The 20,671-nt window shown below is 39.4% G+C and overlaps 1 protein-coding gene across 8 annotated transcripts in view; it reads right to left on the bottom strand.

The window, feature by feature from the left end:
- The window catches only part of LOC133416762 (nesprin-2), a 71,159-nt gene extending 50,776 nt beyond the window's left edge, over positions 1 to 20,383 (bottom strand). For 4 of the 8 annotated variants that reach the window (XM_061703911.1, XM_061703913.1, XM_061703915.1 and 1 more), the window contains exons 1-26: positions 20,258 to 20,383; positions 19,599 to 19,748; positions 16,804 to 16,941; positions 15,566 to 16,621; positions 14,506 to 14,667; positions 12,851 to 13,006; positions 12,447 to 12,688; positions 9,356 to 11,378; positions 8,367 to 8,701; positions 8,145 to 8,289; positions 7,742 to 7,942; positions 6,701 to 6,963; positions 6,480 to 6,630; positions 5,863 to 6,006; positions 5,636 to 5,767; positions 5,345 to 5,527; positions 4,955 to 5,092; positions 4,601 to 4,786; positions 4,254 to 4,376; positions 3,904 to 4,086; positions 2,657 to 2,752; positions 2,165 to 2,242; positions 1,432 to 1,806; positions 1,243 to 1,328; positions 1,015 to 1,153; positions 852 to 938 (exon numbers count right to left, since the gene is read on the bottom strand). In XM_061703911.1, coding sequence (XP_061559895.1) covers positions 852 to 938; positions 1,015 to 1,153; positions 1,243 to 1,328; positions 1,432 to 1,806; positions 2,165 to 2,242; positions 2,657 to 2,752; positions 3,904 to 4,086; positions 4,254 to 4,376; positions 4,601 to 4,786; positions 4,955 to 5,092; positions 5,345 to 5,527; positions 5,636 to 5,767; positions 5,863 to 6,006; positions 6,480 to 6,630; positions 6,701 to 6,963; positions 7,742 to 7,942; positions 8,145 to 8,289; positions 8,367 to 8,701; positions 9,356 to 11,378; positions 12,447 to 12,688; positions 12,851 to 13,006; positions 14,506 to 14,667; positions 15,566 to 16,621; positions 16,804 to 16,887 — 6,768 coding nt within the window. In that variant the 5' untranslated portion in view covers positions 16,888 to 16,941; positions 19,599 to 19,748; positions 20,258 to 20,383. Of the gene's footprint in view, positions 1 to 851; positions 939 to 1,014; positions 1,154 to 1,242; positions 1,329 to 1,431; positions 1,807 to 2,164; positions 2,243 to 2,656; positions 2,753 to 3,903; positions 4,087 to 4,253; positions 4,377 to 4,600; positions 4,787 to 4,954; positions 5,093 to 5,344; positions 5,528 to 5,635; positions 5,768 to 5,862; positions 6,007 to 6,479; positions 6,631 to 6,700; positions 6,964 to 7,741; positions 7,943 to 8,144; positions 8,290 to 8,366; positions 8,702 to 9,355; positions 11,379 to 12,446; positions 12,689 to 12,850; positions 13,007 to 14,505; positions 14,668 to 15,565; positions 16,622 to 16,803; positions 16,942 to 19,598; positions 20,128 to 20,257 lie in introns of those variants that run through there. The other 4 variants (XM_061703912.1, XM_061703916.1, XM_061703917.1 and 1 more) reach the window with 4 other exon arrangements.
- Positions 20,384 to 20,671: the final 288 nt, after the last annotated feature.

Here is a 20,671-nt window from a genome sequence, read left to right as displayed (position 1 = left end):
TTGGGACTTTGTGTTAATCATAAATAAAAACAGAATACAATGATTTGCAAATCATGTTCAACCTGTATTTAATTGAATACACTACAACGACAAGATATTTAATGTTCAAACTGATAAACTTTATTGTTTTTAGACAATAATCATTAACTTATAATTTTATGGCTGCAACATGTTCCAAAAAAGCTGGGACAGGGTCATGTTTACCACTGTCTTGCATCACCTTTTCTTTTAACAACATTCAATAAACTTTTGGGAACTGATGACACTAATTGTTGAAGCTTTGTAGGTGGAATTCTTTCCCATTCTTGCTTGATGTACAGCTTTAGCTGTTCAACAGTCCGGGGTCTCCGTTGTCGTATTTTATGCTTCATAATGCGCCACACATTTTCAATGGGAGACAGGTCTGGACTGCAGGCAGGCCAGTCTAGTACCCTCACTCTTTTTCTACAAAGTCACGCTGTTGTAACACGTGCAGAATGTGGTTTGGCATTGTCTTGCTGAAATAAGCAGGGGCCTCCATGAAAAAGACGTTGCTTGGATGGCACCATAAGTTTCTCCAAAACCTGTATGTAACTTTCAGCGTTAATGGTGCCTTCACATAAGTGCAAGTTACCCATGTTATTTATTTTTTTTGTTTGTAGTTTATAAAGGCACTGCAAAAGTTTGGTTTTTAGTGTTGTAATGATGAAGTATTTTATTGTATTTAGATATATTGTGTGGCTCTACCGACATTTGTGGTCAGTGAGTGTGTAATGACTCAAAAAATTATTAACAAATGTACATTGTTATTCAAAACTAGTCACTCTGGGAACACCCATTGTAGAATTTGACTTGGATGCTAATGAACATACTATTTTTCTCAGCACGGCAATGGACTCATTTGCATGCTGGAGAACAGCTGAAGCTGACCCAGGAGACAGCAGTTCTCCTTCTGGAACCTAAACAGAAATGTCGATATCAGCTGCTTCCTTTAAAATAAAACGATTTAGTGTGTGTTTTTTTTTACTTGCTCACCATTGTAAAATTTCTATAGTTAATCAGATTCTTGTGATCCTCCTTAAGTTTTTGTAGGGTTTCCAGTTTCTGAGAGACTTGGATGTTAAGCAGGCTCCACTGTTGCTGCTCTGTGTCATCTTTGCAGGGCCCGGCCAATCTTAAGTGGAGACGACGGATTAATGTTGTTTGCAACATTTGCTGTACTTTGGAATGCACCGTGCTCATACAATTTAAATGAGATTTTACATGATAGACGCCGCTGAAGGCTTGTAGTCATGTTGATCTACTTCCACTTGACAAGCACTGATTGTGAGTTCACTGCGCTCTTTTAACTCACAGAAGCATGTAAAGTAAAATTAGATGTGCATGTTACTGTAGAAACATTTAGAACATGATGTGTTAGTCAAGTAATATAATTTCTTTTCAGCGACTTACTCGATTTGGATGTGTAGCCGTGGATTTCCTTGTGGCTGAAAACAGAGAAACAGGGCTAATGTGTTGCACTGCAGCCTGATTGGACAGTACATTGGTGGTGGGGACAAATATGTCAAAATCTGGAAGTGTAGAATCGTCTTCTGTCACCACAGCAGTAGAAATGGTGGAAGTGATTAGAGACTCAGGTGACACAATTTTGAGTACTTCGCCACTGTCAACTTCAGTGTCCACTCTGGTTTCTGGTGTTATTAATCCACTTTGAGCATTTTCTTGCTCCAACATCTTGGTATGAAGCACAGAGGATTCATTACTATTTGACATTGCCTCCATCTCAGAATCTGGTTCAGAAAATTGGGCACACACATTCGCCAAGGCCTAACAAAACAACAACAAAACAAGTCAGTTGAATCCATATTAAGGATACAGTATGTTAGGCTCTGCCACAAATATGATAGACAACTAAAATAGGAGATATTGGGTCGCTATGGCAATGACAGATACTATTTTTTATTACAAGTCACTGTACTATCGAATTGTACTGAATCTTTTTGAACACGATGTAAAAATATCCAGCTTTTAAAAAGGGTAAAAGATTTGCCGCTTTGAGGCGATAAGTGCATTTACCATAATATTAAACCATGCAAAATGTGGTAATGCATTTTGCAATAAAACATAATAGTTAAGTGTAATATGTCATAACGAACATTGTCTTTGCAATTAAAGGATTATTTACCTTAGCGTCAGACAGTGCCTCCTTATCAGTCATTTCATTTCTTTTCACTTCTGAAGCACACAGTGTGTCCTCTGGGTCCTAACACACCAACCATGTCAATCTTCAAATGGAAATGCTTACATGCTTACTGTATGTCTTGTAAATTTGTGTGTGTGTGTGTGTGCATGCGTGCGCACGTGCGTGTAGTTTCGGACAAGCAACATGTTTAAAGCATCTGTTTGTGACAGCGCCATAAAGGAACTGGACTGCTCATCTCACAAAGCTTGATATTGACATGTACTGTAAGTTGAATTTACCAAATTAGAAGAGGAAAAAAATGACAGTATGTGAATAAAATGTCAATAAAGGAGAGGAAGAATTATGAGAAGGTATTAGAAAGATTTTTGAGTTTCTTTTCAAAATATAGTAAACATATTCAGTTTTTTAGCTATATGACTACTTTAAAGATATTTTGGAATTAAACCCAAATGAAAATATATGTTACAGGTTTACCTCAGGAATACTGCATGTTAGTGTGTCAGAGGACGACGAGTGACAGCTCTCGTCTTCGTCTAGATCGTCTTCTGAATTAGACTCCTCAAAAGCATCCTGGTTTAAGTGATAAGGGCAAAGTAAATTGAGCTTCCTTACAAATTAATATTTGCTTAATATTGTCTAAAGTGCTGGATTTCCATAACATTTCCTAAAATATTTTTGATTACGTTGTTGTCTACAGACATCCTAAATTTGTGTGAAGCGGGAATGTGTCAATCAACCATTCAAACTCACATTCACACCTACAGACAATTTACAGTCTTCAATTATCCGAAGAAACATGTTTTTGGATAGTAGGAGGAAACCAGAGTAACCGTGCAGCCACAATAAACAACAGATCAATGCACTTAATTTATATCAAAGAGAAGCAACAAAGTACACAAGTGGTTTAGTTTTAGCTGGTAATTACTGGAGAGTTACAGTATGCTTAATTATTGTTACCTGGACTGAGAATGTGTGCTTAGCTCCATTCAAGTGTGATACTTCAGCACAGGGTTTGGCATGCTTATTCTTTGACGAAAAAATTTTATTGAGATGGAAAAAAATTGGAAAACTGTAACATTATTGGAAATACACTTGCAATAATCCATCACAGTCACAAAGTGGTTTGTGATATGTATTCCTCACCATTTATTGGTGCTAAGTATCAAACAAAAACATTTTAGATTTTCAGAAAACTGCGGCACGGTGTCCGACTGGTTAGAGCGTCTGCCTCACAGTTCTAAGGACCGGGGTTCAATCCCCGGCCCCACCTGTGTGGAGTTTGCATGTTCTCCCCGTGCCTGCGTGGGTTTTCTCCGGGCACTCCGGTTTCCTCCCACATCCCAAAAACATGCGTGGTAGGTTAATTGAAGACTCTAAATTGCCCGTAGGTGTGAATGTGAGTGCGAATGGTTGTTTGTTTGTATGTGCCCTGCGATTGGCTGGCAACCAGTTCACGGTGTACCCCGCCTCCTGCCCGATGATAGCTGGGACAGGCTCCAGCACTCCCGCGACCCTTGTGAGGAGAAGCGGCACAGAAAATGGATGGATTTTCAGAAAACTAGCATGATGTGAAGCTGTACAATTTGGTGCTGGTCAAATTTAGGGATGTTTGAACTTAGGAGAGGTCAGCACTTCTTTGATACTCATGGTCCAATTATTTACAGCTGTGAATGGTACTGTATAAGCCAGTATTTCAATGAAATGTCGCATCCATGCTTTACCTCCAGAAGAATGGCTTGTTCCTGGGTGAGATGTTCCAAGTCTTTCAGCACCTGCAGGAGAACCTTTATTCCAGAGAACACCACTAGACTCTCTGTTGTTTCCTGTGGGAGGCGTAAATCTCCTTTGTAGCGCTCCATTTCCTCTAATGTCTTCTGCATTGAGTGGACATTGTCCAAGATCACCTGTACAGTCGAAGTGAAGGAAAAGCGGAAAAAAGCATGTCATACTAAGTCTGTTAAACACACAAGAGTATATATCGGATTATTCATATTTGTGTGTTACAGCATACCTCTCTGTTTAACTGCCTCTGTAATATTTCTTAATTCTAATATTAATAACCTCACTTCACCTGTTGGTTTTGAAGATGCTCTTTCACTGTGATGCTGGAGTTGTCTATAGAAGATAAAATAGTTCTGATTTTTGGGACATTCTCCTCAAATGTCCTTAGCTCATCTTCCAAGGCCTCCACGAGCTGGAAAAGGTGGTGGCAAACATTTTAAATGCTTTGATTTTTATGTCAAGAGTTGATTGTATGTGCATTGGAAACTGAGCATATCAGATAGATTAACTACTGAAAATTACGTACATGTGCATTAAAATTGATTAAATTCTCTGTCCACAGTCTGGATTGTGCATTGGGCCATCACCCAAGAAAATGTGTCTGACAATGTGTTATATCTTAAAAGCATAAAGTACCTCAACAGCCTGATTGAGCTGCTCCATCGGCTCCAGAATGTTCTTTTGCATCTTTTCAACCTTTTGGTCTGTGCTGTCCATCCTCTCCTCCTGTGCACTGACATCACACACAGCCGAAATTTCAGCTAACACCGGTCTGAAATCTTTCAGCATGGTCGTTATTCTCGCCGAGTCATCCAGGACCAGCTGGAGACATGAATGGAAGAAATCAATGTATTTTTGCTGGAGAATCAAGTGGAAAATTCTTGCCTAGCTGGTAGCCAAGTCAGTGTAAGTTTCATTTCATTTTTTGTATGCAGAGGGACAGCAAGCACAAGAAAGTTTGTGATATTCTAAGTGTTTGTAGTCACTAACCTTCAGGGACTTCGCATGATTCTGGAGGCCTTTGGATGTGGGGAAAGAGCAGGGAGTATTCAGCCATGCTGTGGCTTCATCAAACCAACAGGTGGCGCTGCACAGCAGGTCTTCAAACTCTTGCAGCGAGGCAGGGATCTATAGCATAGATGAGCAAAAATTACAGTACTTAAAATTGAAACGTTCTGCTTTAAACCACGACACAATAACTTATGTGCCTTTCTTACATCCTCTACATCTACTGTACATCAATCAAGGCTTGCGGTACACCTCGAAAATGGATGCAAATTCCCACAGAGACATTCTGAAATCCTGTCCAAAGTCTTCCCAGAGGAGTGGAAGCTGTGATATCCAAATAACTTTGTCCAGATACTGTAGTGTTTATTTTACCTTGCTCAGAAAAGCAGTGCGGTGCTCGGCCATCTGCACTGCATCTTGGTAAAGCTGCAGTGGACGTGTCAGTTGGTCCATGAATAGGTGAGCTCTATCTGATTGTTCCTCTACAAGATCCTGCACCTCACTCTCCAGAAGCATCAAGCGACTGTGACATGAGTCCAACTTGTCCCACACATGCTGGAGAACAGAGGAACATTTGACCGAACTGTCGAGTTTCTTGCATTGTAGTTCCGGTTCACTCAATGAGGCAAAGGCATGAAATTTCATGACACCTCACTCACTCACCTTGAGAGCATGTTGTGCCTCTGTGACCGTGGCGCTCTTTTGCTCCAGAGATATTTTTACTTGCTCCAGGCCAGAAATCAACTCTGTCACTTGACAAGCAAGTTTCCGGACTGTCACACTCTGCTCTATTACCTGCAGAAAGACCAAATGTCAGTGCAAACATTAATACTGTTTGGTTAAGAAATTGTGACATTTGATTGAGGATGTTCTTCATTATCATCTCCTACCTTCTTTTCAGCTTCCTCCACAGACTCTTGAAGAGTTTGCATTCGCTTGCCAATATCATCTGGAATCTCAGCATATTGCGCCAACACAATGTCCAGGATACACTTTAGCTTAACTCTCTGATTAGATAGATCCTGTGTGAGCTCCTTTCAGAGTGAAGATAAAGGAGAAAAAATGGAGGCCAGGAAAAAAAAAAGACATGAAAAGATAGTGGTCCAAATTGAATTCCTGAAAGCAATTTTGACCTCATAATGGAAGAGTGAATGTGCTGAGGAAAGAAGAACTCATTAAGTACACCTGGAAAACCTCATGAAATCCACTCCAAATGTATGAAATAATCAATGTTGATTCACATATACCAATGAAACATTGTGTTTATTAAATTGCATTAAGCTGCAAGACGTGCGTAATATGCTATTTTCCCATGTAGCAAAATACTTAAAACACTGTATTAGAAACAACTTTTTGTGTTGCACAAGGTAGTTCTATACCACTGCAAACTATGACAGCAATCATAAACTAGCAATTATATTTGTAAAGGAACATTTTCAATGCAGCTCTTGTGTAATAGCTCACTAGATTGTGCTGGTTTATGTATGTTTTCTTTTCTTTTGTTTACCTGATGTTGCGCGGGACTCATGTTGTTATCCAGCATGGGAAGAATAGTGAATATGCTCTTCTCCACCTCTCCTATCCTCTCTTCAAACTGCTGTCTTTCCCTCTCCTCTATCTGGGCAACAGCTATCACATGAAGATTTCTTTCCTTCAAACTGGAGAGAAGTGTTTTTTAAGTATGTTTGCTAAGAATGTAATATCAAGGTGTTTCTGAACCTAACAAACCGTTTGATATTTTCTTGAATCTTCACAAGCATTACGCCAAAAGGTCCTGGCTGACTGCTCGGATCTTTGGAAGTAGTCAAGCTCAAGGCATGCTCCAGTCGGTGTTCCAGGGAGGCTAAAGTCTGTTGCTCGTGTTCCAGACCGACCTGCTGCATCTCTGCCTGGGCCAGAAGCTTCTGGAGCTCACCTTGTGTGAAGTTTGCAGTGGAGGAATCAGGAACTTTGGCCTGAAGTCTAGACAATGAGTTGCAGCACTGCTCCACCTAAAGGAAAATATACATTTTTTCAATTGACATTCATGCAAAAAAACATCTCCTTCATTCCTCATTTTATTAATTCCCCACAAAGGTGATGTTTTAAATGACAATTTGTGAAGAGGTGGTGCATTGGCCAAATAAGAAACCATTTCATTTTGACACAAATCAAGGTGAAGGTACATACTCATATTATGCATACATATTATGCATATCAATAGCTGTTTCATACACTGACTGTACATGTTGGGTGTGTTATAAAACCTCATTATATCATATCAGACATATATCACTGTCAATATTATACTGTGCTTCCCACTTATTGCACTCATTTTACAAATATGACTGGAGCATAACTACTCTATATTTATACTTATTACTTTTCTTCATCCCTCCTCAAAGCTGCTTGTTGTTTCTACTAAATGGATATGAATGTATATGTAATATTGTATTAATATAAGACAATATATATTATTGGTTACTTATCAACATTTTCAGTAGAAGGGATTTATCAAAGTATGCATTCACCCCGATATGTTACTTTGCTTTGTAAACTTGGACAATTTTTCATTTTCAGGTGTTAAAAAAAAAAATCTAATTCAGCCAAAATGCATCAACGCAAATCTCGTGAGTTCACTCGCTTCACTTATTGAGCAGTGATAGCACAAGAATGCATGCAAGAAGAAGGTTTTGTGGATGCATGTATACAAATTAGGATCCTTGTCAAATGTCAGTCCTGTAATGGATGGACATCTTTTGCATGATATCTGTGGAAGCTAGGACTTACCGTAGTTGTAATGTCCTTCCATTCCTCTACTCTCTGATCTGCTTTTGTCATCAGCAGAGCAACACCTCGCCGCAGTGATACCCAGCGCCTCCAGAGAGCGCTAAGCTCACCGTCCTTTCCAACGCCACATCCCTGCATGGGGCATCTTGCTCTGAGTTCTTCAGTTTTCCTAGCAAGGTCACAGACACCCTCCATCAAGCCCTTAATGGAGAGAACAAAATATCTTTGATTGTCTTGAAAAGTGCTATATGAGTTTGATGGAATTTTATTATTATCATCTTCAGTAAAACTTTGAATGTCCAAGGAGAGTTCTAAACAGTTATCAGGGTAACATTTAAACTCATGCTCAAGGTTTCATTGGAGTTACGCTACACATACAGAATAAAACGCTTATAGAGCCAACCTTAGATCGTTTGTGTTGCAAAACACATTTATCATATGATGTCACTTCTTCTGCTTCACATGCTGAAAGCTTTGCTTCAAATTCAGTAAGATGCTGTTGTATGTCTTCGTGACAAACCCTGTGGCTTTGTTGCCAAAGTGCACATCTGAAACAAAGTTTTTGTTTCTTATTTTGTTTTTAAATCACAAACAGGAAAACAAGGCATAATAACAGACTCAGCACCTCTGCAAGGACTCCAGTCTGAGTTGAGCCTGAACCTCTAGTATGGCTCTTCCCACTAACAACTGGCTGAGGATGCCAATGTGCAGATCTTGAGTCTTTGAGCAGGAGAGGCAGACTTGTTGGGGCACCAGTTCAACAAGGTGCTTGATATGGGCAACAAATCCTTCTTTGAGAGCCTCGAGGGCCTGTTGGGTCTGAGTTTGTTCCTCCGTACAGTCAAGAAACCCACCAGGAGCTGATAAAAATGTCATTTCAGCATTATGAAGGAAGTAAATAGCTCCTTGAGCAGCCCATTGGTAATCTTTCAGGGATTCTCGAGTCTTGGATAAACATTCCTGTTGAATACGAATTCAAGAACAATTGGGTGAAACTCACACAAACATTTATTTATTTTTTATTTTTTTTAATCTGTCCTGTTCAGCTGCATGGCCATGCAGAATGGAGCCGCTGTATGCCTTTTTGTGCTGGAACAGTTTTGCTGTGAAACATGGGAGTTTAAAATACTCCCTCTGTTTATTTTATAATTTTTTACCTATTCTGATGTTTATTGAAAATGCAGCTGGACAGAAAAGGGTTTTAAAGGACAGACAGAGGGACAGAACTCACTAAAACTTTAAACCTCCATTACAGTGGAACCACCCTGGAGGTCATACAACGGAATTAACCATCCAGTAATTTTATTTACCATGGTGGTTCATTTTGTAATTAACCACCCAGTAATTTTCGGGAAAAAAAGATATTTTGAAAGTCATACGATTCAAGAGTTTGAAAGGCATGACTGCTTTTTCTTTGGTAATAGGGACTACTGACAGAAGAAGGTGGAAGGACAAGAATACTGTAAGTTGTACTTTAAAATAAAATAATAATTATAAATATTTCTATTCTACTTCCTATGGAAAATCTTTTTGTTAAATCTGAACATTTTGGAGGTGGAGTAGTGTCCCCAAATGAATTGAAGGTTCCAGTGCAATCATAATGTCATGACTTACCATCTGTAAATGGCATTCCTGCATGGCAGCATCTCTAAGTAAATGCAGATCACTGTGGCTCTTTAAGTTAATTTTCCCCTTCCAAGCCAGTGCGTGCAACACTCGCATCCCAGATTCCATGTTTCTCCATATCACCCAACGCCTTTGCAGAGCAAAATCTAGGGCTCTTTCATCTGGACTGACCGGTTCCATACCCTGTAGCTCTTGTGCTGTTCTTTGGAAGAACTCCATCAAGGCAGGAAGCTCAGAGGAAAAGCGCAGTCCCAGGAGAAGCGTGCCCTCTAAATGTTTAATCTCATTTGAGGCCGTGTGCTCCCAAGAAACAAACATCTCCACAGTGCAGTGAATGCTCTGCCTCTCTAAGTTCATTTCTGTTGGTTTTAACTCTTGAGCAATCACCTCCAGTTGGTCCGCCGCTTCTTGACACTGTGTCTTCATCATCGGGAGGTCAACTAAGAGTGCCTGGCAAAGTTTGAACCTCTCACCCAAACTTAATGTTCCATCTTTAGCCTGCTGTATTTTCTCTTCAGAAATGTCCCTTGAATCCTCCATTTGCTTCTTCAGTTGCAGATATTTGTCTTGCTCAAAAGCTTGAAAACTAAGAACTTTGCACCTGTCTTGCAGTTCCCCTATGGTGCACAGCAGAGAGCTCCGTTCTACCTCCTGGCAGTGTTGAATCTCTTGTACTTGACACTGATGTTCCATTAGCATGTGCTTCAGAAGTGCAATTGTTAAAACTGTTTCCTGCGTCATTGGGAAATGATGTTGATCCAAAGAAGAGGATATGTTCTTTAGACTATCCTCGATGGTAGACAGCTCCTCACCAGAAGAGGTACGTTCGTGAATCAGCTCCTCCAAATGCCAGCTGGTTGAACTCTCTTGTGCCCGCAACCCATCAAATTCTGTCCAGATGCCCGAGAGCCTGTTAACAAGGTAACGGCTTTCTCCAGGGTTCAGGTCTTCTGCTACTTCCTTGGACCTTGTTTCCAAAGCATCTACCAGACTTAGATGTCTTTCTATATCATCAGCAACATCTCGGTGACGTTTTAGCTTCCTCTCAAGTGAGCTAATGTCAACTCTTGAAACATTCTCAACATAAGCACAGCTGTCTCTGTTTCCTTTTGTTTCTACTAGCCATGTATCAATGCTATCAAGGTGGTCTGACAGTTTCTCCCGGTCAAGTAGATTCTTCTTCATTGTGTCAAGAACATTATCTAAGCTTTCAGTGATAGTTCCATACAGGTGTTCTACTACTTTCAACCCTTGGCCATATTCCTCATTGTCCATGTCAGGCGTTTCCCCTCTCATTTCTTCTAGTTTCCTCTTTGACTTTCTGATCATGATATCTGTCTGAAATTTCCTCATCTCAACAATCTGAATACGAGCTTCTTCTGGAAAGAGAGACAACTTTTTGCCGATGGTAATTTGGTATTCCATATGTTTTGCCCATGTTATCCATTCTTGGAACCGCTTATTAACATCAGCACCACATAGGGAGGTGTCAGCTTTGTTTTTGGTAGTTCCCAGTAAGGTCCCCAATTCTTCAAGATCATGTTTAATGCTGTCCTTCTCTTTCTGACCTATAGAAAACTGAAAAAGAGCATCTGAGAAAGACTGTAGATTCACATGCAGCTGGTTACACATTTCTAAGTCTTCGCTCAAACAAAACTGTTCTAAAGTGCTTTTGGTGTCATGACATATCCCATGGGACTTCATGGATTCCTGGATAGCTTCAATCTTCTCTTTAAGCTGTCTTGCATCTTTCATAATGACAGATGATTGACAGGAAGAGTTAGCAGCCTGCCACAAGGCTCTTTTGATACTTCCACTCAAAAGTCTCCACTCATCTTGGACATCTCCAAGCTGAGCGAGAAGAGCACCTGAGCTCTCTGCATCACTCAAGTGGACAGCCAACTGGCTACTCAATACGAGGAGCTCTTGCCACATTTCCTCGCTTTGTTTTAAGGTTTGTAGCAGGGAGTGGAGTTTTTCAGCTTGTAGAGCACTGCTTCCCAAGGCAAGTCTAAAATAAGCAAAAATAAAAGATTATCATTTAGCAAACTTATATCAAACAAACTTACACAAAAAAATATAGGGGATGCAGAGGGTTGGTCGCTTCTGCTGTGATGGGTTACAAGATGTAAAAAGCAAATGAAAAAATGATAACTACAGGGTGATTGAAAAGTAACTCCATCCATCCATCCATCCTTTTTCTGAGCCGCTTTTCCTCACCAGGGTCGCAGGCGTGCTGGAGCCTATCCCAGCTATCAGCGGGCAGGAGGCGGGGTACACCCTGAACTGGTTGCCAGCCAATCGCAGGGCACATACAAACACACAACCATTCGCACTCACATTCACACTTACGGGCAATTTAGAGTCCCCAATTAATGCATGTTTTTGGGATGTGGGGGGAAACCGGAGTGCCCGGAGAAAACCCACGCTGGCACGGGGAGAACACAGGCGGGGCCGGGGATTGAACCCCACTCCTCAGAACTGTGAGGCTGACGGTTTAACCAGTCGTCCACCGTGCCGCCTGAAAAGTAACTCCTTTTTACAAAATACTTATCATTTATTCATACGTTGTAATATTTTTCACAATTTATTTGTGTATGTTCCATGATTAAAGGAGCAAGTCTATTCTACCAAACCAACGACTTTGGAGGACGAATACGAGAAGTTATGTCTTCCATCCCACAAGAGTTCCTTGTAAAAATTTTAAAAATCCTTGTAAAATCAGTTCATGCGGTTACCAGGCGGCTTGAGAAACTGGTGGCTAATGCTGCCGCCCATATCAAATTTTTAAAACTTTTTAAAAACTACATGCAATACACTGTATTCTCATGTTCATTTCCTGTAACAATTAGTACTTAAAAATAGGGAGTTACTTTTCAATCAAACTGGAGTTGCAATAACATTGTACACTTCCACCGACAAGGCCAGGAAAGGGTTATCCTTAAAATGTGTTTACAGTAAAATATTTTTTTACTCACAACTACCATGTCATACAACTGGTAGAGAAGACAAGGATGACATCCTAACTCCTAAATCTCTCACATCCCCTTTGTGGGAGCTCCTGAGATGTATTACTCACAAGTTCAATTTTTTCTTCTCAGCATGTACCACATCCAGGAAAGCTTTGATTTCATCCAGCTTTTTGTGATACTGTTTGACTTCACCCAGCTGTGCCGTTTTGACTTGCACTGTGGCTGAGGCATCCAGCAGCGCTGTACTCCACTGGGCTTCCAGACTTTTCAAGACGTTTGGACCACCAAGTTGAAATGAACTGGTACTTTTCATCATAGCAACCTGGTCCAGCACACAAATCTTATAATCCTGCAGCATCCAGAAAAAACAGACTTTAGATTTATAATTGGTGGCATCCAAAACAGAAAAACATATGTAAAAACCTACATTTTATACATACACTATACACATAAAACAATACAGCAAGATTAATTTGTATTGTAAGACAACTGAGTAAGCACTACGACATACCTCTGCCTTCTCTAGTTGTTTGGCCATGGCAGCGACATTCAGCCGTGCTGGCAGATATCGACATACCAGCACATTTTGGACTGCTCTGACCAATCTGATCTCTGCTTCACTCGGAGAAGATTGAAGGTACCAGTTTAAATCCATGCGCGTTGTCCGCTACAACATAAACTACATTAAAATGCAACTTGCTACAACTACAGCTTCTACACCTCATGACTGTGAAGGAGAAAGAAACATAATATACACACAGCAATATAAGGGGGGGGGGGAATTCAATACTGTACAATACTGTTTTACAGTTAAAGGTGCCATTCCATAAGAATCCACTTTTTTCTATTGTTTTATGCATAACATAGTTCAAAATGACTCTGTGACCTGTTTTAGTATTGACATCTATGTGGTTTGTTAATTGAATGCAAAAGACAATTAACAGCACATTGAGATGATGAGCAAAGATTATTTACATGTTGTATATTAATCAGAAATCTGGCCATCTCAACTGCCTGGCAAAAAAGACCAACTAGAATAACTAGAAAACGGACATTCTGGGCATTTTCAACCCAAATTATCTAGCAAACCCAAAGGACATCAAAGATGATTACAAAATGTTTCAATCATTTTGATGAAAGTGGATGTTTAAATGAGTGATTTACATATTATAATCAGTTACATATTTTGAAGTGAAATGTACAAGGGAATCTCAAAAGTTAAATTCTGCTGAGGTTGTGTTATTATTGTATTGTACAATTACTAATAATTTAATTTAGTTTTTTTTGGAAGAAAATATGCTACTTTAGTTACAAAAAAATGTTCAAACCACCTTCACTCATGATATCATACAAGACATCAGATCACACAGGACAAGACCTTAGTTCAATGAGCATTAAAGTACAATATTAACACTGGGGAAGAATACAATACAGTACAGCAAAAGGATGCACATTCAAAGCTGTAAGATTCCAGCATCACCATTCTGCATCAACACTTTTGCGATCAAAGTTAAATTGTTTTGTTTTCAAGTTTTATACTGAAAACTTATTGTCACACGTTCGTGATAGTTAGGAATGTTAAAATATGAGACACATGAGGCATATTTACAGCATATCTCTCAGAGGTCATTAGTGTTAAGACTGGATGTTTTCTTTTGGTATTGGATTAACCTTTAACTTATCGACAGTATATTATACAACGTAATTATATTAAGTATAACTGTTAAATGTTACTTTAAAAAAAAAATTGAACTTATACATTTTCTATAGTGACAGTGATTATTTCAAATGATTTATATTCCTATTATATTTTATGGCAAAATAATTTTGAAATCTGAACAAATCAGAGCTTGATCAATGCCTTTTGGGGTTCTACTGTATTGCAGCAACAAAGCCCCAGTTGTACAGTCTTGGGAAGAAGCAGGAAATTGCTGTATCTTCCTGTAAGAGGCATGATGGAAATAAACAACCATCAAACCTTCATATCTGCTCGCTGTTCCATGACTTTAATTAAGCTGTTGCACTTCTTTCAGTGGGTTATGCACAGTTACACTGTGATCATCTGAGTATCACAACAGTCTCAAAATTTAAAAAAAACAGTTCTGAGAGGAGTTGAGAAAATAATGATGTTATTTAAGATCGTGCTAGAAACAAGTGAATACTCACCTTTATAATGCTGTTTCCTTCTACCGTGCCCTGGACCTCAGACAAAAGTTCCTGCATGGTGGAGCTGTGATTGCATGAGGACTGTCCAGGTGATTCACAAGTCTTCTCCTGGTCGGACGCCAGCTCTTCCAAATTCATAATGGAAGACATCTCTGTTCCGACCTAAACAATACAAATAAAAGCATGTGCAGTGCTGCAAAATAGCCTCCTTCTGTGCCTGATTGGGCTCAGATAATAACAGAGCTTCCTGTTAAATGTTACTGTGTTGACAGCGACCAGGCGAGTCAGTACAGTGAACACAAGAATTTACAAAGTGTGGAACAATACGCCTCAGGGCTGAGGGACTGTTACGAGATTACAAGTAGAGACTTTATCAAGACTTAAAAATGAACTAGTTTAACATTGAACTGCTATAACATGAGTAGGCAGAATGAACATATCCTGATTATGCTGAAGAACCCCATAGATAAATATAGAAATATTGATTAGAATGTTTTGGAAATGTCAAAGAGGAACCCTTTTGACATTCACAGTTATATGAGCAAGGGTGCCCAACCTCTGCTTGCTGAAAGCTGCTTAACAGTAAACAAACTGTTAAACTAATGCATGAAGTTAATGTCTGGGATTTGTGCAATATTCAGCATGTAACATATTTGCTTACCACATTCCAATGGTTGCACTAAATGCATGCCTTATTTGTGCTTAGTTAGGAATATACTCATTTATATTTTATTATATTGCCAATTCTTGTGTTCGTACTTCCTTCTATAAGATGAATTTGCCTACTGTGAGACTATTAAAAATATCTCATCTAGGCAAAGGAAAAAAGTGACATTATTTAGACGTTTTGAAGTAACTAAGAACAATTATGACGATGTTTTTCTGTAAAGAGCAGCCCACACAATTGTAGGCAAAAACTATACGCATAGCAAGTCAAGGGGACTCATTGAGACAATCTCTCCAAATGAACTAAGATGATTTATATATTACTTGACTACTTAATTGTATATCCTTTTAGAATAGAAAAGCAAGCTGAAAAAGAAACAAAGACAAAACTTACTTCTGCCATCTCTCTGGCCTCCAAAGATAACAGTAACTCACTTTCCACTTCAGCCATTGAAGAATTGCAGCATCTTTGGGGGATCAAATATTTATATCGGGTTGTTTGTTCCTCAGGGTGACTGTTATCTGTAATCTCTCCGCTTTTGGCATGCGGAAATGTGTCTTTTGCATCTGAATCGGCAAGATTCAATTGAGTGAGTCCACTTGACTCTGGCATTTGTTTCCAGACTTCTTGGTATGTTGAGAATTGTGATTTGCCACTCGTAGATTTGGATTTACACATTTTAGTGTTTCCACATCTTGTTGAGGGTTGTGGATCTGAACTGGACACACGAGACACATCTGATTCAGGCTGTTCTGATGTTGACATCTCATGTTTTCTCTGGAGACTTGTGACCATATTGTCATTCTTGCTCTCTGCTCCCTTACAACACAGAGCTGCATCTGAACCACTGTCTCCAGCTTCTTCAATATTCTGCATGTCCATCACAGTTGTAAACATAGTCGTTGGGGTACCTCTAATATCCTTATGGGGTTTCTCTTTATCAGTTATTAACTTAAAAGTTTCGGGATATTTTGCTGGATGCCCACAGTCCCGTCTTGCCTCATTACACATCTCTGAAGATGGACATTGAGTTGAAAAAATAATTCCATGTTCATTTCTCAGAGGATGATAAATGGTGCTGATGTCATCGCTTGGCCCAAAAGACTGCAACATATTTCTCTCTCTTAACGCTTGTGATTGTTTTGTGGTTATAGATTGGGGAATATCAGGACACGGGAATTGTATGGGATGAAAGCAGTCTTCATTGGCTATTTGCATGAAACGATCTGAAGTACACTTTACACAGATTTCAGCCTGTTGTTGGACTGATTTACAAGCTTGTTCAGCATTGAGAGCATCTAAACTGTGCATCGTGGACTCTGTGGAAGCATGATGTCTTGAAGTCTTGCTGTTTGAGCTGAAGATGTGTTTGATTTCCATGTTATTGTCAGGTGTACTTGGCACAACGTTTGAGGCCACTTCTCTTTGAACCTGGCTCAAGTTTGAAGCCTACAAAATTTAACAAAAAACACTCAATTGCAACCTTATGGATCGTTCAGTCAGTTTGAAGCTCTTGAAATCGAGCCATTCTCTTCATAAACTGTTCATGTTCAGGAATGGATGATGATTGTTTTTGTTTAAACACATGACATGAAATCAGTACAAAATTGCCTTTTTTGTTGTCCTATTACCTGGCCTGGTTGGGATGGTTCTGCTTGAACTGTTTGGCTCCCAAATTGCAGCTGGCTGAAGATCTGTTTCACCCCATCAGTCATGTTGTCAAGTTGTCAATACATTTCTGTTTTTCTCATTTAGAAATGGACCTCAATCTACAGATAGAACAAGAGAGTGGAAAGCTAGTATCACTTAATCAAGACATTATTTAAAACTTGTGTATTCCCTAAGACCGCTATCTTGATTATCAATCTAAGTAAAAATACATGTACAATTCCATCCATCCATTTTCAATAACGCTCATTTTCATTATGCTCACAGATGAGCCGGAGCCCAGCCCAGCTGACATTGGCCAAGAACTGGTGCACCCCTGACTGGTCGCCAGGCAATCGCAGAGCAGGTATAGAGAAACAACCATTCACACTCACATTCACACCTATGGACAATTTAGACTTTTCAAATAACCGAAAATCCATTGTTTGAGATGTCAGAGAAACCTGGAGTACCCGGAGAAAACCAACGCAAGCACGGGGAGAACATGCAAACTCGAGACGCGAAGGGCAGAGTTGAAATCCGAAACCTGAACCTCCAAACTGTGAGGCAGGTGTGCAAACCACCAAGTGATTTAATTGTGAATGTCCCATCAACCTAAAGTTATTGTCAATAGTTGGTATGTTTTTATAGGAATTGCAGTAGAAATTCAAACAAAAGATTGAGTGCTATATTCATGAAGGAGCAGCAGTGTATGTTTGGAGTTTATGCTCTGTGACTGACAGGTCCCCCAGGTTCAATTCCTCAGACTGGCACAAAGATGCAGTATTGGTGAAGAGAAAGTTGAGCAGCATCAAACCAAAAAAATGGCGACACACTCCTAAAACATGGTGGCTATCCTGCAATATTTTCCCATGATTTCAAAGCTGTTAGGGTTTTAACAATCTCAATATAACACTACTGTCGCTTCAACAAACATGCTCAATGTACTGTATATTCATTTTGACTCATTTCACTTACATGCTTCAATGCAGGAAATGCAATCCACCTAAATTCTTATGAGAACTGGTTGCTTTGGTTCTAGACCTCAAGGTACCCCAAGGTCTTCATTAATTGTGTGGAGAGTGAGGGTTATATCTGCTAGAAGAATTTGTTCTGCTTATTCAGATTTATGCTTTTCTTAAAAAAAAAATGAAGATTAATTAAAATAATTGTTTAAAATTTTATACATATATATATATATATATATATATATATATATGTGTGTGTGTGTGTGTGTGTGTGTGTGTGTTATGTAATAAAGCATTTTTAACTAATAACTGCATTGTGCGAACTGGAAGCTAACATCCAGCGACATCTTGTGGTTTTCCAGCGGAAGTACTGCCTGGTGGAGCCCAGACTTGTTTCAGATTTGCAAATGGTGGTGTGTCATTGAATGTGGCAAGCTCCACGTGATCTTTTTCTATGTTGTCTATGTTTGCAATTAATTGTCTGTTGTAGCAAAGTCTGCTGAAGCAGAGAGGAGGAGTACCTCAGTAAAGATGATTGTTATGGTCCTAAAAAAAACAAAAGTTGTTCAGGGTTGTATAACTAGCAGTTTAATGCATATCATCTCCAGAGCTGCAACATTGGTGACGTGTGAGGGTGTCATCTGACATGACATGCCGTTTTGCTGCAACTGGCCAAAATCCTCCATGTTACATTTGTCAAGGCAAGAACACACACGCTGAGGACAGTTAAATCACACCAAGGCACAATCACAGTGTGACCACACTACTCATTGCTAGCTACTCTATATGATCATTCACAGTAAAGAAATGGACATCACAGGATGTTTCCGTCAATTTTAGTTCACTTTGAGTTGGACCAGGTAGTTCTGTCCTCTCCTCATGTGATTAGGGGAGTTCTGCCTGAGCTCATGATATGCTGAACAATCAGCTTGGGTTAAGTTTCCGAAGTTCAAATTCAACCATTTAAAGTCCGGAAGCACTATCATGTCAAAGCCAAAGGGTAAGCAGAGCTGCGGTGTTAGTAGATATTAGAGTTTGCTAACAGTGTTACAGTACTAGCTTTTTGATAAACAGCATAAACTAGAATGTTCCACAAAGTTGTCATGGGGCCGGGGGAGGTGGTATTTGTGTTTAACTCCATGAGTGAAAACACAAATGATGCTTTAACTTGGTCTACACTAGGCTCACGTTTCTCTTCAGACCCTGGGCAGTTTGAGAACAAGTCGCCGGCCTAGCTCCATCTGTGGTTATCACTGTGTCAGAGACCTTTTACTGAGATACAAAAACTATTTTAAATTGTAGGAAAAAAATGTGTACTGTCTCATTTTATGTTGGTAATTAGGATTACACAAATTTCCCAAAGGATTTTTAACAGATTTAAATAAAACTTTTTTTTTTTTTTTTTAAATTAAATTTCCGTGATTTCTTTTTCAATTTTTTTATTTTACCCAATGTATCAGGTCATTGTTAACAGGGATAAATTTGCCAATGTTACACAGAACTCGCGTAGTTGGATGTTGTCTTGTCGATGAACGCTTGGTTTCTTTAATTAACATAACACACGTTTTTGAAATGTCTGAGAAAGTCAAAGCTCCCGGAAAGAAAGCACTTAATCATAGGGAGAACATGCAAACACCACACAGAACGGTCTTTCTGACAGAATATAGATCATTTAAATTCTGACATAATGTGGATAAAATGTACATTTTGGACCTGATCCCAATTAGGGCTGTTTGGCCTTGGAGGAGGTCTGCATAATACTGAGTGCCATTTTCCTAGTTTATGATATTAATCTGTTTCAGTTCACTCACCTGAGACAAGGTTAGACTGACTGCTGTCTTCCACCTCTCCTTTGTTTTCTGACAGGAGTCTTGAATTTCCTGTTTCAGCTCGTCACTATCACACACTTGCTGGATCACAGTATTTCCAATAAATCTCAGCTCCTAAAGTTGTGCTTTGCCCTTGAATATATCAGTGCAAATGAGTAAACACGTGAATACACTAATAAAATTCACTGTGCGTACACACTTGCGTAGCAAATCTAGCTTTTCCAAAATATTCAAAAGCAACAAATGGACACTCCTTAGTGAGCAAGTGGAAACAAATACGGGGGGAAAAAGAAATGAGAGATCAGTGTGAACACACCTCTATTTGACACACAAACAACAATAACAGCCTACTCTAGCTTGCCCCACGCAGACACTTCCTCTTGCTTACAGTGTTTTGTGTCGCCACAAAGCTTCCATATGATATGTTGCTTTGGAAGTTGTGGTGTCGGTGTCTCTCCAACAATTGGCGAGTCTCTTCCGCCAGGGTGAACTGATGAACTGAGCTGGAGAACTGACAAAAGCTGATGGTAGGCTTGTTTCTCACCCATATTTAGTTGGCTTGCAATTACAGTATCTAACACACAAATATAATTTAACTAGCAAAGCTATACACATTATATTAGATATATATTTTTAAATACCTTTGCTGGTATGTTTCCTCTTTCATTCTCTCGTCCTTTATTGCATTGAGCACAGACTCATGCAAACATTGTTCCAAAACCTCACTTGATTTCTGCAGCCTGAAACAACACTTGAATGCAGGCATGAGCGTGTTCACACACGCACACGCAAACACACACACACACACACACACACACACTTTTAGTGACCTGCACAGACACAACTTCAGCAAACAAGTTGAACTTGTCCCACTGCTCTCTCTTTTAGTCTCAACCTTTTCAACCATTTATCATAAAACATGGTTTTATAAACTTAGCTCTAACACTGTAAATAGTGAAACTGTCGCCCTTTAATTTGATGTAGCACAAACAGTAATTCAAAATCTATTATCTACAGCAGTGACTCCCAACCAGAATGCTGTGGCACACAAGTGT

This window comes from Phycodurus eques, chromosome 18 (assembly GCF_024500275.1).
Source record: "Phycodurus eques isolate BA_2022a chromosome 18, UOR_Pequ_1.1, whole genome shotgun sequence".
NCBI lineage: Eukaryota > Metazoa > Chordata > Actinopteri > Syngnathiformes > Syngnathidae > Phycodurus > Phycodurus eques.
The sequence above is the reverse complement of the archived record's forward strand: the minus strand, read 5'-3'. Positions and strand labels throughout refer to the sequence as shown.